The sequence below is a fragment of the Eutrigla gurnardus genome (genome assembly GCF_963514095.1).
Source record: "Eutrigla gurnardus genome assembly, chromosome: 1".
NCBI classification, from domain to species: Eukaryota; Metazoa; Chordata; class Actinopteri; order Perciformes; family Triglidae; genus Eutrigla; species Eutrigla gurnardus.
In genome coordinates this window covers 166247-184090 of record NC_139915.1, presented here as the reverse complement: position 1 = coordinate 184090, position 17844 = coordinate 166247, and the positions used below count along the sequence as shown (strand labels likewise).

The window sequence follows — 17844 nt, the reverse complement described above, 5'->3', positions numbered from 1 at the left end:
TACTTTACTACTTCTATTTCTGACGACTTTTACTTTTACTTCACTACATTTTCCGAAAAAAATCAGTACTTTTACTCCGTTACATTTACCTGAGCATCCTCGTTACTCGTTACAAAATAAGAAGGAACGTGACAGCCAATGGACAATCTTTGTTTTGTTGTAGTGGGACTAGTAGCCAATGATGTTGGGAGATACAGACCGCAAGACGTTATCATTGGTTTACCCCGTTGTGCGGCGGATGAAATCAGCGGCCAAATTTCACATTAATGGTCGCATTGTCATGCTAGTAGTAGTCTCAGACAAGTCGGGTCTCTAATGTTAGCCTACTTGAAGAGAAGGAGGAAGACAGAGAAGCAAAATGTCAAAGATGGAGGAGGTGACTGAATCGGTGACTGAACCTGCTGCTGAAACAACCAGCATAGTGTTACTGTCAATAGACTTTAATGGTGAAGCAAAGAGTGTGTTGTTCCAAGCAGTGAAACTATACAGTCGAGGATTACGTTTTTGTTTGTTTGTTTTTGTTTTTTACTGCCCCTCGGCCCCTGAGCGTCTCCGTGGTCTAACGTGAGTGGGCTTGGCCTCTGCTAGCCAAAAACTGAACTCCTGGGTTATTGAATGATCTGTCTGTCTTTTTCTGGTGTTATTGGAGACCGTACCTGTGTTTGGAGAGTCCGAGTTTTGATATAGCAAACCAGCTGATGATGACAGTCAGACTAATTTACATAGTGGTAGTGTTATTAATAAGTTAGCTTTTAAATCATGCAGCTGAAATCGCTATGTTTAGTATTACCTGTGGCCACGAAGGAGTGTGTGAGTGGGCAAATTTCTGATTGCGTTTTATTAACAGTACTTTTTACTTTTGATACTTAAGTACAGTAAATACAAGCTACTTTTTTACTTTTACTCAAGTAATATTCTAGCAGGCAACTTTCACTTTTACTTGAGTAATTTTCCAGTAAGGTACTTTTACTTTTACTCAAGTATGGCTTTTGGGTACTTTATACAACACTGATCCCAGCTCTTTCATTGCTCATGTTATCTACTCATCCTCGTCGTTGGCGTCACCCAGGGCAGAGCGCCGGGTTCATGCAGACGCTATAGATAATCAATTACATCTCTCAGTGGAGATAACGGCCATTAACTTGTGGACACACCGGAAAACTGCATCTCTGAGACAACTGTTCTAATTGCAAAATAAAAAGTTTAAATGCATCATAATTATAAAAGTGAGGATGAACTTTAAAAATAATAATGGTCTACATGCGACGATACAGAATTGAAGCTCTGCTGAGAGGGAGAGAGATCTCACACAGATGGTAATTCATCCTGAACTGAAGCTTTATTCTTGAGCTGTTTTGAATTCCTTTTGTGCTCATTGGCCGGGTAAAGCAGTCCAAGAGGCAACAGTTCTTATGTGATTGGTGGAGCTCCACGAGGGCCTGAATACGAGGCATGTTGAGAACTGACAGGAGCCCACCACAGAGTTCAGTCTCTCTCTCTTTGTAACATCAATGGGATCACATCTGGAGCTGGAGGCCTGTTCTCCATTATTACTGAATATAATGAACATATGGGCACTTTCTTAGCTTCTCCTCGTCACCATGGAGCCCCACTGCTCCTGGATGAACACTCACAAGTCTTGTTAACTACAAATAACACTTGTTAGTTGACACCCGGGGATCACATGACAAATTTGGTTTGCACTTTAAATAAAAAAGAGAGGACACAGCTTGATGCTGAGTGGTGATATCTGACCTTAAAGGGTCACGTTTGTAACAACACATCCACTCTGAAGCTCTTTTTGTTCTGATCATTTTTAAAATCTCTACAGTTCAGAGTGGTCTAACACAGTGACTTAAAGAAGACGTGGATGTGGAAGAGAGCCTTGATGTGGATAAAAATGCTATTTTCTTTCAAAGCCATCTCCTTCCTCTCCCTACAATCGCTCCCAAGGTGAGTTTTATGCTGTTGGACACTCTAACCATGGTAGAGAAGCAAACAGGACTCACATGACTCAATTTATTCTATTTTAGGAGCCACACTAGCTGCAGAACTACATTTACACAGCAGAATAAGTATACTTACACACCAGACCAGACTACTACTACTCTCACTCAACAGTCATACTCATATTTGTACGTGGAAAAAGGGAATTATATCCTTATCAGATCACAATAGGCAACTTATCATGAAAACTTCTCATCCAAGAGGTGAAACGTCTTCAAAAACCTAAAGCAAGTCCTCAGATAAAACTCTCAAAGATTACCATGACCTGCGTGACATGTTCAAATGAATACCTTCATCCATGGCTGTTGCTTCAAGGACAAACATCTGAAGAAATGCAGGAAGACTGCTTCTCATTCAGATAACCACCCACGTCTCCTCACTGTGCACATAAAGAATAAGGAATTCCTGCCGGGTCACTATGTGCCAGCAGGAGAGCACTCTTAGTGTGGGACGGACACAAGATGTAACATGTCTGACCTGAGAGTACGAGCAGATGGATGAGGGTGAAGTAGATCAGCCACATGTGTAGATGTCTGACCATGTAATTCTCTGTAAGTGAGAGTGAGATGTGAGGTGCAGGGTGCCAGTAAAGAGATTTGAGGCATTCTGCATCGCCTGTAAATGAATGAACCGAGGTCGAGAAGACAATCACATGCATCAGAGGACATGAGGATATCATTGGAAACCCTCAGAAGCACGGTCATCATTGTGAGACATTTTATGACTTCAAGGGTCTTAATTTGACTTCATCCAGATGAATAAAGTAGATCTAAAAGTGTCTTAAGAATATTGATGATATCAAACAAAACGGATGGAACACATCACCTTTAAAGTCAACAGGTACTACATTTTTTATGATATTTCTATAGTATAATGTACTTACTATATAAAATATTTAGCAGAATAATCCATATTACCATAAAGTATAGCCTACTATATTATGATAGTTCCATGCAATACTATACAATGACATTGTTACGGCATTTTCATGACATACTATAGTTTTATATCTTTATCACCCTTTCAACCCATACTACACAATGATATTTTTATGAAATTGTCATGGCAAACTATGATATCATATTTTATTTACATTTTCATGACATACTATACTTTTATATTTCATCACCTTGTCTTGCCATACTATCCTATATGTTTGTCACCTTTTCATGATATACTATAATATATTTTTCTGACAATTTCAATCCAACTATGAAATACTATTTCTATTACTTTTTATGGCATACTTCAGTATTATATCTGTTTCATGTTTTTATGGCATAATATTCTGTTATCATATACCATACAGATATTTTTATATTTTTAGGATGTTTTTTATGTTTTTTTTTTTTTACTGTACTTTGACCTGATTTTATAATATACAATGATATAACACTTTGTGGTATTTTCATGGCATACTATATTTTTCATGGCATTTCTACGGCATACTTACAATACATATTATGACATTTTATTCTACTAATTATCATGACAATGGTATGTGTGGCATATTATGCAATTCTTTTTTTTCCACACATTGATAACTTTTTATGACCTAGTATACTTTTTCAGTGCATGATATACTATGATATGTATACAAAATATTACTTCAATATGCTTTTTGTGACATTTTATGACTCCTTTACAGTTTACTACAGCTTTTCTATGCCATTTGTATTCTATTCTATGGCAAAGTATGACCTTATAGCATAATATACTGTGATATTTCTAGGATGTTTTATGTCATACTATATAATGATATTTTGTTATACAATACTACAAAAGTATTAACAACATATGGCATACTATGACATTTTCATCACTTTGATATATGTTCATGACATTTCTATCATGTACCAAAGTATGACATATATTATACTTAATATTTTAAATTTCATTTATTGCATACCATACCATGATTCTTTTAATGAAAATTGTATTCCTCTTTTATGGCATATATTTTATGATTTTTTATGACGTTTCTACGGTATACAAAATGTTTGACATTTTATGGCATTCTATGCTTTAGACACATTTTCATTAGATTTTCCACCTGTCAATATGTGGTTCAATGACACTTTATCCACAGGAAGTGCAGATGGTTGGACTGGGGTGGAGTTAAATAAGGTATAATGTTGCATGTTCACATCTCCTTGTGTGGATTATATTAAATTAGAAGACATTACAGCTCGTCCTCGCCCAGCTGTTAAAAAAGGGTGAAAACCGCCAAAAAGCCAAGCAAATAGTTTTAAGCATCTGCTTATATTCCAAACTACATATTTGTTATGTTTTATAACCAAAAGACTGGACAACACTCTTTGATTAATGATGATATAATAATTTATTTGAAACCCTACAAGATGTGTACGCTTTCATGAAGCACTGAGGTTTTAATCTCATCATTTTATATGTCTGTTATGTGTTTTTAGAAATAAAGATCATAGTCACAGATGATACCTGTATACCTGCTGTGTGACGTGTACTAATGGCATCAACTGTGTCCATTTTAAGGCTGATTGATATCTTGTCACTTATGGCAGATACAATTCAAGTCTATTTAGCAGGTTGCTCGGTCTAAAATCCATGTTGTTCATGCTCATTTATCTTGTGAAGTTCCGGCTCAGCCAAACCAGACTTATAACAGACTTGTCTGAACTCATTGACCTCTGTGTATAAACTGAAATCACTGTCATCCACAGTGACATCAACAAATGTTGATACACAGAGACTCCTAACTGCAACATAAGCAATTACATGTATTTATTTAGTTCTTTCTCTCCAGATTCCTTAGCTTTTGACTGCTAAATTTGCACATTACCATTTGCATCACACATTCTGAATTTGTTGTTATATGTAGAAATCTCTTTGAATGACAGAACATGTTGACAATATAAGGATGAGGATAAGGATGACTTGAACTGCTGACTACAACAAGGTTTCCAGCATCTTCTTCAACAATTTATGTAATTCAATTAATAAAGTGTAATAAAGTGTCTCTTGTACCATTATACAATGGAATTGCATCACATAAGAATTAATCATTCTTCTAAAACCGTACCAATTTATTCAAATGCTAACTGTAAAGTATCCTTTATGAATAATTATTATTTTACTAGCAAACATGTTATTGATGGTTAAAAAAAGACTTTGCAAGAAGAAAAAAAACAGTATGTTAGATAATGTGGATGAGGAGATTTTTAATCTGTTTGTTGCACTCTACTGCCTACATGTGGCAAGACTGGCATAATGAGAAAGACAAAATTCTTATGATTTCTTGACTTACTTTCTCACTTTATTTACCAGGATGCTGAATACGTGCTCTTCCTTCCCTTCCATTTTGGAACAGAAGTACAAATACATCAGCAACTGCCACTAACAGGCCCACGACTTTCTTGCTGCTGCTACAATTAAGAATTACAACTTCCTAGCAGCATATCTGATTCTTATCAAAGACAGACTATTTTCTTTTCAGATTTAAAAAAAAAGGCAATTTAGGAAGCAATTTCCTTGAGTCAAATGAAAGCAGAGGGAGCTTCTTCTGGTACATTTGTTTTTCATGAATCAATACAATTTTAATAAACTCTACCTTGCGTCTCTTATCAAAAGGCAGATATGAATCCCCTACAAGATATACCAAACCAGGTAACCTCTTCAATGACATACAGAGGATGTATGTTCTTGTTCATAGATTTAGAAAACACATGGATCACTGTGCTTATTTTGAATTGCTGTTGTTCATCCTGCACAATAATGTGAAAGCAGGAGTTAGTGAGCACCAAAGCAGAGCCCCAAGTATTTAACTTCTGTTAGCTGAGAGATCCAGAAATCATTGTTTTACTAAATATGAAAAAGACACATATACGATACTACAGTACAACACTAAAGAGAGTTCAGTTTGATCTGATGAACCAGACTTGCTTTTTATATCGCAGTTAAAAAAACAGGCTAATAATGCTTTGGGGAAAAAAGAGGAATTATGATAGTAATATGAGGATGTTGGATACAGGATAATAAGATTACTCCTACCATCTGTCCACTCTGTCCAACTTCTATATTCAGGCTGACTTTGATCAAAATCTCTATTTTTGGATTCCGCTTTTACTAACATGAAAATGTATTTTTAGAACAATGATGTATTTAAAGGAGCAAAGAGCATCTAACTATATAACAAGTGCAGATTGTTACTTGAGCTTCAAAATAGCAGCCTTTTATATTCATCACCTCAGACGAGGATCCTTAATCGTATCCTTGAGTGCATCACACCTGCCAGTAAAACCTGCTGCTTTTGTTTCCTACCTGTTTGCCTGTTTAGTCAAGCTGCTTTTGTTGAAATAAATGTTTATTCATTGTATGGAATTAAATTATCCCTCTTATCTAACACAAAGAGTGACACTTTAATCTTATATCTACATGAAATTTACTTTAAATGGATTACTTCACAAATACGTTCTCAGAGAAAGTGCTCCTAAATCTCAGCTATGTACTTATTATTATTTGCTTTTCTGACATTGTGATCGCTTGAATTGTCCTCCGTCTTCATTAAGACAATGTCAATTTAGACAAAGAGAATAAAAGCATTTTATTACCTAAATTATATATATATTATATATATAGTTTTTCTTTGTAGAGAAAGGGAGACGTTTTTTTACTAATTGTTTCTGTGTACACACCTCATCAATCATAAATAATAATACATTTGATTTATAGTGCCCTTTTCATCCGAAGATCTCAAAGGGCTACAGGTTAAAAGCAGTTTTGTTAAAAATAAAAACAAAAAAAATAAGAGAAACAACTTGTATTGCCGTTGTTTTGGCTCGACTGGAGAAGCGGCGAAACAGATAACGCCAGCGTCCTCCCCAGCAGTCAAACGCCAGCAGTCAAAATCATATTTCCAATGGTAATGCTTAGAAATTCTTAATCCAGTATCACTAAAATTGAATTGAAATTGAAAGTCAGTCAAATTAATAATACCTGTAGCTGCTTTGAACGTCATTTTACAAATACTTTCATGAAGATGATATTGCTCGCAGAATGCCACAGGCATTATGCATCTTGGGCCAACACTTGATTTACTGTTATTGCACATATATATACAATGCAGGCGTTTCCCCCAAAGACAAGGACGGCTGTCCACGTACAGCATTGACACTGATTAATGTGTTTGATCTACTTATTACAGTGCTTTGCTACAGTGGGTGAAAATAGCATTGTAGTTCGTGTGAACTGTGGACGGTTCATCCATTACTTGCTCTTGTCCCCCTCTGTCGCTGTCTGCTGTAAGTGCTGCAGATGAGAAAGACGATCAATACAAACTGCTGCAAGTTGAAAATAAAAGACAGCTCATTCATCACACTAAGAAGCTGCTGGTTGAGTTTTAAGAAACCTTGGACCAAAGAGGTGGAGTACATTGTCTCTAAAACTAGCACGGTAACATCTACTAATGAGCACTTAATATGAAGTACAGCTGAGACTGAGACTGATGGAAAGGCATTCATGTCTCTGATATGGGTTATAGACAAAAGTGTGAAGGGGAATTTGACCAGATGGGAGGCCTCTTCCGCTTGTGGTCAGATCCACTCATTGCTCCTCCGCAGTAGGCTAGTCATCTCTGTTCACTGGTTGCAAAAATGTCAACATGGCCAGTCGAAATGCCCAACTCGGGGCTTTGAACCAATGGGTGACATCACGATGATCCACTTCTTTTCTACAGTCTGAACCAAAGTGGTGGACCAACAGCTAGCATGATGAAACATCTCCCCGTTCCTTGTTATGGTTCCACGTTAGCTCAGGTCTGTGCACCAAGTATTATCACTACTTAAAGCTTTGGTCTACATTCTGCAAATCAGTTGAGTCAGTTGAGATTTGAAAAAGCATCCCCGCCCCCCCAACCAAACCCCTCCCCTCGACGAGGCGGGAGTGGGAGGGGACGAGGCGGGATGACGAGGAGCAGGGGAGACGAGGGGATTGGATGGAGGGTACGAGCCAATGGGAGCCTTCCGGAGCAATGGCTCCTATTGGTCAATTTCTATGCAGGCCTATGGCTGATAGATTGAATGGATTTTTTTTTAAATTCCAAATCGTAGACCATAGCTTTAAGGAGCGAAAGAAGTCAGACGATGGCTGGCAATACCACGGTTTTGCACTTGGTGGCTCACTTTACCATAATATAGAAAGCATGACGGAGAGGTGGCCTTCAGGTAACGTAAAAACGTAAAAGGCTCTCGCGTTTGGTCATTCTGGTCTACTGTAAAAACAAGGCTGTGCAACTCAGCAGCTACATGAAGAGACACCTTATGTAGATGATACAACATTGTTATAAATACTTCATTCCATTTATGCTAATCGATCCCCTGAAATACTGTTGCTGTACCTTTAAATGTAAAAATAAAAAAATAAGGGATAAAATAATAATGCAAATTGATAATTTACACAAAAAAAATGGTCAGCTTACTTGCACCAAAGGATGGACGTGTCCACTGTGATCTCAGAGGCTCAAAGGGCGATTGAAGATGCAGTTTCATCTGTTGTGTCAGAAAGAAAGAGCTGGCATAAAAAATAGCTAAATAATCAAAAGAAATTTTAATTTATAAAGGGTATGGTATGGAAATAAACATCTCTGGTTTATTCTTGTATTAGTTACGTACCAGTTGATATATGCTGTATCTCGATCTTTTATTCATTGTACAAAGAACACTGTGAAAGCTCGTTATCCATTCTGTGCACTTCCTTTCTGTGATCACTCCTGTGACGGGTCTTACTGAAACTGTTGACACATTTTACACTATTAAGGATGGGATGTACAAAAGTGTTATTTTGATGTCTTTATTTGATGATTTTACGTGTTTTTTTAACAACAATTTCAAGCTTTGCACAAAAATATTCTGACCACACCAGCCTGTGCTCTGCTTTAATATCTTGGCTGTGGGAGGAGCATAACATCACATAAGATCCAGCCAATGACTACATACCCAATTACAAGATTCAAAGACATCTGAGAGGAGTTCACCTGGAGATCATGACACTATGCAGTGATAACCGATTTTCTCCATGAGCAGAAAGTCATATTCTCCCCAAAGCACATTTAGTAATTAGGCCACCCAAGAGAATCAAAATCAAAATGATCAGTGAAATAAAACCCTGTGAGAAAACAGTGACACCACAAGAGTGCTCAGCCAAACCCATCAAATCAAGGTACAATAACATTGTAAATAATACTACTAATAATGTTAATAATAAGTGTTTTTTCCAAACAGAAAAATAAATTCCTTTGGTCAAGTAAAAAACAAAATTTAAAATAAAAGTGAACTGTTCCTTTCACCAGACGTAAGTCCCTCATATTTCTTTTTCTACAGTCAACCAGGTTCTTGAGGCTCTAAGGCTGCAAAGGAGGTGTCAAGGCAATATGGTTATGGTGCCCCTGGCGCTCCATGCTGCAGCATGCTGGGAGAAGGTCTCGGGGGATAGGAGAGGGGCAGAGGCATTGAAAGAGGACCAGTGTGTCCTCAGACAGCAGGTGAAGGTGCATCCGGGTCAGGCTCGTTGCTGTAGTTGTTGCTGTAGTGATTCCCACTGGGTGGGTGATTAGGTAGGATGTCCAGTTCATCCACTTGGGGGCCGGGGTGCATCACCACCAGCTGGTCCTGGGGGATGTCTGCTGCCGCCGCCGCCAGGTTAGTGATGGACTTGGACTTCACACACTGGAAGTCCACATGGCGACTTTTCCCTTCTTCCTTTTCCCATGACATGCGGATGAAGGGCCTTTGGACATAGTTGTAAATGACCTCTGGACGACCTCCTGGTCGTTTTTTGACTTTCTCTTTATATGTAGGGTAGCCTGCCAAAGGAACGATGTGGACAAATTATTAGCTCAGTGTTTATGTTTATCCACAATACTAATAGACCAGAATGATGGGACAAGAGCGAATCACCCAGTAGGCAAACAGGTCATCGCAGAACCATCATATGCAGAATAGTATTATGAAAAGGGTTGGGTGTCAAAGCCCGACAACAATAGATTCTTAAAAGGCCGGTTTGGAGCAGGGAAAAGGCAAAAGTCGACTAACCGGGGGACACATTGATACATAATAATGATAAACCACATAGCTGCAACGGATTTCAAACAATCTTCCTCTCAGCATTGATCTCAATAATATCAAAATATATATCTCTGCTAGATATTTCTCACTTAGCCATTATATTATCCATTTTACTCTATTTTATTTGACTCCTTCAATTTCATCATGCCTTTTATTCATTTGGGTCACACGCCAACTAACTGCTCCCTTTTTTATGCGTATTAACCCAAACAGATATTTATGTTTTCCCTTTTCCCTCATTACTCCAATGACAAGTAATATTAAAACCATCATTTTAGAGTTCAACTTACCTTCAATGCCCAGTCTTATTTTCTTTAATCCTCTCTCCTTTAAAACCGATTTGGCAACATCTCGGTTCTCAATATACTTGAAAAATCTGTATAGTTTTGTGCTGTAGATGACTGCAAAGAGAAGAACCAAAGCAAGATTTGTGAATCACATATCTGTCATTGGTACATGTGCAGACCTGTGTGTCTGTATGAGTGTGTACTCACTCTGTGAATACTCTTCTCCCATTTGTGGAGGATATTCTTCATCCCAGTCAACCACATCATCGTCAGTAAGGACTACAATGTGACATTCCCTCTCTCCGCTCTGGGCACTGGCCACCATCAAAGGCAGAACCATTTCCTCCAGATAAAACTCAAATTGCCGGCGAGCTCCATCATTAGACAGCTCATGCATCAGGGCACCTGACAACAAAAGGAGATCGTACCAGTTAGAAGATGTGAACCAGATCATACTGGCTCTCACAACTCTCCACCATGAGTCTAACATGTGTCAAGCCTTAGAGGCCATAAATAAAAACCCTATATAAACATCCTTATCATCAATAGAATATATTTGTTATTCAGCACTTTCTTTGTTTCATGACGTTTTGTTTTGTGTAAGACTGTAGAGGAAGAACGTGACAACCGTATCAGCCATATCTCTACTGACTCAAACCACCGTAAAATGATGAACACAGCTTCAGTGCCCCAGAGGGAATACTCACTAAGGTCTCTGCATTTGATGGTGCTGTAGTCGAAGGAGATGCATAGATAGTCACACGCCTCCCGCAACTCAGGGATGGAGATGCCATCAGGACAGCGGATTATCCCAGATTTGTAGTAATCCTGTCAATTAGACAGAAAACACATAGAAGGCAGTCATTTCAAATGGTGTTAATCCATTTACTCATCTTTCTTATGTATTTTAAATGATCAGGTGTGTGGTCTGAGCAAGGGTGCTGGAAGTCGGGTAGGAAAGGGTGATTGGTCCGCCCCACCATTGATACAGATGAATTAGAGAGAGACTGACCAGGATTGCTCGGAAAACGGTTGAGCTAATGCCTTCAGCCACTTCGTACTCCCCCTTATCGTTGGGCCGTGTAAAATTATGTTCTCTTCCGGATCCAAACATTCTGAAATAAACAATAGAAATGCCACATTCTCATAGCACTGCTATACCTACATCTGCATGCATATTAACTGTAATTATTGTGCCGATAATAAGCAATGACAGATACAAATTCTGAAGTATACCATACCTGCCCAACATGGTATTGGGTTGTGCAGTGAAGATGGAAGGATCTACTACAAAGCGTGTGTTGTCAACAATCAGGGTGACTCTTTCTGAGGTCCTAATATTTCGGTTTCCCACTGAGGCACCTGCTCCTCCCTCCTTGGGATTCTCGTAGACAAAAACCATTTCGCCCACTCCCAAGCTCTTGAAGGTGCCTTCTGTACTTGACAGGCTGCTGTTGCGACTGCTCACCACCCCACTGCTGCTGGAGCCACTGGGAGAGATTCTCTGAGGCCGTGGGCTACTGGGCCTCGATGATGGGCCACCATCTCGTTCACGGTCTGCACACAGACGGGCAGAACAATGACTCAAAAAGGACGGTTTCCCCTTCTAACTTTTAAAACTAGAGGAATGTGTTATAACTTAATTATTGACATACACTTTCTATCATTCTGCAGGTTGATTTGGAGGTTTTTGTATTAATGAGAAACACTGTTGGGGAACCTGATTTGTTACCAGATTCATACATTTCAATCGTGGTCCACTATTAGTAATATCTGATTTAAAACAACCAGACTGAAAAGGACCCTACACAGAACAAATATCTTGTATCCAGACATTCAGACTACAAGCTGTCTTGGTAAAACCACAAACAGGGGGATTAGATTACTGCTGACTTGCTTCATTCACAGCCAAAAAACGGCGAAGATATAATCCACGTCTGAGCTTTAAGTCAGCTGTTCCAGTAGTTGCCAAGAGCTGTGGACCTCTAACATGATATCCATATAAGCCCTTTATTCTCTCCCTGCACACTCACCACTGTTGTGTTGGCGGGTGGGTGAGGTGACGTTGCGAATGCAGGGGGTAAGCTGGCCTTCTCTCTCGTGCGAGGAGTCCCTGGAGCGATCGCTGGAGCGGCGGCGGTCACGTGAGCGTTCACAGCCTCCACTGGCACCATGCATGCTCATGTTCCTCTGTTCTGCCTTCAGTCGAGATGCTCGGGCCTGACTGCTGCTTTGAGAACAAAATACTTAGCATTCCTCTCTCTTTCTCAAGCACAGAGGATGTTCATATTTCATACAGTAGTTGTAAATGATGACAGACAGGCACACCCATTTCTGGTGGACAGTTTCAAGAGCTTAACAGATGTTGTGCAAACGACTTCTGTGCACCTGTTGACAAAATCTAATTATGACAAAACACATCTGCTAGAAGATGGGATTTATTTCCCTGACAATTTAACTGTGTTGTCACATTGGTTATCGGTTAAAAGCTTACATGCTCTTGATACTGTGTATCATGGAGCTCTGAGGTTCATCACTGGTTTTAAAGCACTGACTCATCACTGTACACTGTATGAGCGGTCTGGATGGTCCTCCTTATCAATACGCAGACCGAGACACCTGCATATTCTCATTTACAAGGCAATCTTAGGTTTTCTTCCTTCTTAACTTTTGTCCTACATTAACCAAAGTAATGCTGGGACTTACAATCTTTGGTCTCAGGATTTGTTCTTGCTGTCTGTCCCTAAAGTCAGAACTGAACTGGGAAAGAAAGCTTTTAGATTTGCTGCTCCTTCTGCCTGGAACATGTTACAAAAAACTTTGAAGCACAATGAATTGGTCTCGTTGAACTCTTTTAAGGTGAAATTGGATGACCTGGAGGCAGAAACATCTGGTTGTAGTTGTTTTGCCTGAGGCTTTTTATTACTGTAGCTGACCTTCAAATGTTGCTGTTTTTGGATGCTAAGTGTCTTCAATGTTTGTGTTGTATTTGTGTGTATGTATGAGAATGCTGCTGCCTGTCTTGGCCAGGACACTCTTGTAAAAGAAATGTCTAATCTCAATGAGTCTTTTTCCTGGTTAAATAAATAAAAATAAATTATCTTCATCGTCAGATTTACACACAACTACGCTCAACAGTTAAGGCAGTGAAAAACTTTATTACATTCCCTTCAACAACCAGACCTACCACATTCTGTAAGCTCATAAGTATGACACACTGACTTAGAATGCAAGTCATGTTGTGATCACCTTGGATGTCCAATCTAACACTAAACTAATATCAGTGATGCCTGATCTTTAGATCACACAAGAAGAGTGTTCTCAATCTCTGTAATCGCAGTTAGAGAAGGAAGTACATAGTCAAGTGCAAAAATATTGTAGAGGCACCAAAATAATGCAAATGTAACTTCATTTAAGATTAATTTCTGACGGGTCAAATTTGCTCGCAACCAGAAAAAACATCAGTATATAAGTTATTGATTTCATAAAAAGGAGAAAAGCTTTCTTTTCTCCCCTTTGAGGGATAGGCACAGCTGCAGGGTAATGTTCAGTCAGTCCAAAACCACCCACCATCCACCGGAAAACAGGACACCCCCCTTGACCTGAGTCCAAACGTACAAGTCTCAACTTTTCCTGCCTACTCTATTGTTCCATCATGTCCGCCATTCTATTGTTCCTTCAGTAGAAAAAACAAAACAGATTTGCTACGGGAAAAGGTGTGGTGTGTTTTGCACAATGATTGATTTCTGTTGTATATAAAATTGTAGATGCTTTTCAAAAACTGCATTGTAATTTTGGAGAAAAGGTCCCGCATTAACAAATATGACATGTTGTACATAATCCTCTTGCAATATAATACCCATCACAGAAATGTCGGAATCATGACATTGTCATTCTTGTTGCTAGATTTGGGTAATGTGGAAAAATATGTCATTGTATGTGTAATTGCAGAGCACGTCCATATGAAGTCAACCAATCCACACTACATGTAAGCTAAATAAAATAATATAGATCTCAAAAGTTGGCTAATCTAGTGACTTGATACAAGACAGGACTCATGTGCAACATAAAGATAAACAACATGATATACAGATACGGTATGTTTATCATCTGATTTGAAATAGTTGAAGCATACCATAATATATTGTTCAATTATTTCACATTTAACAATAGGTGACTCATGTATAGTCCAGCATCAGTCCTGTCCTGTCCCCTAACGGTGAGTGATACTACATTGAGCTCTGCCAGATTTTCAGATGGCTCACCTCAAATGCCTGTAGAGTTTGCGAGGCCGGCTTGTTGCGTTTCGTTCCCAGTTTTCGGTGTCACTGGAGTTACTGTCATATGACTGCAGACGTGCTGCCATCACCCGTACAGGGGGGAGTTAGGTCTGGATCTTTCACGGTTCATTATCTGGTTAATGACGGAATCAACAAGTCAGTTCGCTCTCCAGATCAGCTCCTAGCAAGCCACGGGCTAGCAGCTGTCGGCTAAAAAAAATGTTGTCAGTGAGTTTACGTGCGCTGTCGACTTGAAGGTTAACGAAGCTGCGTGGTCGCGGCTGTCGCTGACGTTAAATGGTTAGGTTAGGTTAGTTTGACACATCTCAGATCCACATCTCGTTGGTGTCAGACTGAGTGAGCCTACGATTAGTTTGACGCTAGCTAACATTAGTTTGCTGCGTTAGCAAGCAAGCTAGTTAACGTTAGCTGGCGAGGTAGCGGTACGGCACAACGCTATTAAGACAAAAGCACGGGAGTTGCTCGAACAACAGTTCTAACACAGACTGTCGTATTCGAAGCAGATGTGGAAAAATATAAAGAATAGATACCTAGTTGTCTACGTTTTCCGCTGTAATGTAATCCAAATCTCTCAGCAGCTAACCAGCCATCTCCTTTCAAAACACTCTGACTGACGTCCGACGTGGCGACGGTTAATAGCTTGACGTAGTGACGCATACAAAGATAGGAAGGATAGCTTTTTGGCGAACTCGCTAATGACGTTCGCTTTGTCTGAAACATCGATTGTAATTTGAGAATACAAATGTTTTATTATCCAATACAAATTAAGTTATCGATTCGTTTTAACCGTTTTCAGCAGCGGGCAGAGCAATTTGTACTATTTCCTAAAAAGGAGTGTTGTTCAGGTCTCGCGAGATGTTACGCGCACCTGCGATATCTTGCTTCTTTAATTTTTTTGCTTACTTTATTTAAAAATGTAAGCACATACAACAGCATAAACAGCCATAGAGAAGGGAATTAAAGTGTTACAAACGGATAAAGTTGAAGTTATTTGTGCCAGAACAGTTCTAATGTGCTTATTACTTGTGAATAACAAGAGTTAATGATACAATATAATGCCCACATTTACAAGGAAAAAAGCATAGTAACACAGATATAATTGCAGTCCCACTTTATACTGAATGTGGGTTCACAAGCCTTTAAAGACCTTGGCTTTTCTGTCAAGATTTAAGAGAAATAAAAAGTACTCACACATCCCGAATGATGAAAAGCTTTGTAAATCGGATTAAATGTTACACATGACTAAAGAAGAATACAGTTAACTTGAAATTACTCTTCAGGATACACAGTGGCAATTGTTGTCATTTCATTTTATTAATTCAGATATTAAATGCAATATGCTGAAACTAGAGTTATTTGTAATGCAACACAAGATACTGGAAACAATCCAGACACTTTAGACTCAATACGCATCTCTACTGAGTTTCTTTTTCTTCTTAGCTTTCAGCTGATAAAGAGATACAGTAAAACAAAGATGTGAAAATGAATACTGTTGGGGTTAAACAGCAATGGGACTTCTTGTTTATGATAATCAGCAAATATCGATGTAAGGGAAACAGAGATTTTGCCAAAAGAACTTTGTGAAATTTGTCAGGAAAAAAGGAGAAGACAACAACGGATGATCCAGCTAAGTAAGCAAGATTGTGCCAGAGAAGGCTAGGAGACAAATAAATCATTCCTATTCCAAATGTAGTTATATGAGAGGATGCCTATTGAGCAAATGAAACAATAAATACAGTGTAAGACTAGCTGTTTACAGTAGTTGGTCCTATTTACACATTACAATACACAGTTATTATTTGAAATAGTTCATTTGAGTTAACTGTCATTAGAACAGGAGAGTATAATAGGTGTAATTTAACTTTTTAAAATCCGTACAATGGCCTGAGATATTAACTTTAATAGTTGACGTTGAAAAATAATGTAAACAAATTCAATAAATTAAAGGTGATTTAAATATTTAACATACAAGCAAGAAAATACAAAAAATAACATAACTACAAAACAAAAATAAAAAGATGAAAATAATGAATAAAAACGTAAATAAATAAATAAACGATAAAAAGACAATCATATAAAATAAAAACAGCTAGAAAAAAAGTGTCTCACTGAAAGATCCTCACATGGCTAAATGATAAAGCTAACAAATGAAAAAATATTCAACTTTTACGCGTGTTTGAATCAAGAACATCATTCGGGAAAATAGTTTTAATACTCCCAGACTGTCCATGTTGTGGTTTAGCGCTGGCAACAATTATTTCCTTTAGCTTTTCCTGAAGCCAATCCTGTCTGTCTCCCACTTGTTTGTGTTCTCGAACGTTGTGCATAAGTTGAACCTCACTGATGGTTCTCTTTCTGCAGAAGTATAAAGAAATATGTATTATAAGATATAGTTATTTATCAAAGCAGGGTAAACATGATGATGACACGTAATTTCACAACATGAAGACACAAACTAAAAACTAAATTTACCTCAGTGGTTTAGCCTCTATGTGTAAACTGGCGAAGAAGACTATGAAAACCAATGGTTTCAAGTACCTCAATGAAAACATGTTGATTAACTGAAACAAATGAAGTAAAATAGTGGTTAGAAAACTTATTTCACTCCCAATACAACACTTTTTAAAAAATCATATCCAATTGTGCAATGATATATTTAATTACTGATCCACTGGCACAGCTTTCTTACCAGATTTTCTGTCCTTTTATCCAAGAAAGAGTATGGCAGGTTTTTGTTGAGATTTTACTGTATCAGTGTTGCAAAGAAGTCAAACTTGTTGATCAGTCTTTAGCGCGAAGACGGTTCTTTCCTTTATATACAGCGTAGCCCTCCCCTGGTCATCAATGAGCCATTTTCCCTGCTGATGTTGATGTCACTTTTCCAATGCATCGATGGGGACAGGCATCTGCATGACACCACCTCCACCACCACTCACTACTAACTCATCTTTCAACACCTCTGCAAAGTGCCCTGTTCGTCCCACTGTTTTTGAACTTGCCCCATTTTCACACTTCGAGCCGAATAATGAGGCATTTGTGCATCAGACGAAACACTCTGTAAAACAAATCCCTTTATTGATCTCTAATTAGATATGTCGCATGCAGTGGGACTGTAGTGAAAACATATACTCTTTGAAATGGCAATGACTGTCA

The 17844-nt window shown here is 38.5% G+C and overlaps 1 protein-coding gene across 4 annotated transcripts; it reads right to left on the bottom strand.

The window, feature by feature from the left end:
• Window positions 1-8815: 8815 nt before the first annotated feature.
• On the bottom strand, window positions 8816-15365 carry btbd10b (BTB (POZ) domain containing 10b). 4 transcript variants are annotated; one of them, XM_084002194.1, is made up of 9 exons: window positions 15222-15365; window positions 14656-14803; window positions 12424-12620; window positions 11632-11947; window positions 11403-11505; window positions 11098-11218; window positions 10598-10795; window positions 10394-10504; window positions 8816-9841 (listed from the first exon to the last, which is right to left on the bottom strand). In XM_084002194.1, the coding sequence occupies exons 2-9, from the start codon at window positions 14754-14756 to the stop codon at window positions 9510-9512; spliced, it is 1479 nt and encodes a 492-aa protein (XP_083858320.1). In that variant the 5' UTR covers window positions 14757-14803; window positions 15222-15365; the 3' UTR covers window positions 8816-9509. The 4 variants fall into 4 exon arrangements, with proteins under 4 accessions (XP_083858320.1, XP_083858321.1, XP_083858322.1 ...); XM_084002195.1 differs by having other exon boundaries at window positions 12424-12617; XM_084002196.1 differs by lacking the exon at window positions 14656-14803 and having other exon boundaries at window positions 12424-12617; window positions 15222-15350.
• Window positions 15366-17844: the final 2479 nt, after the last annotated feature.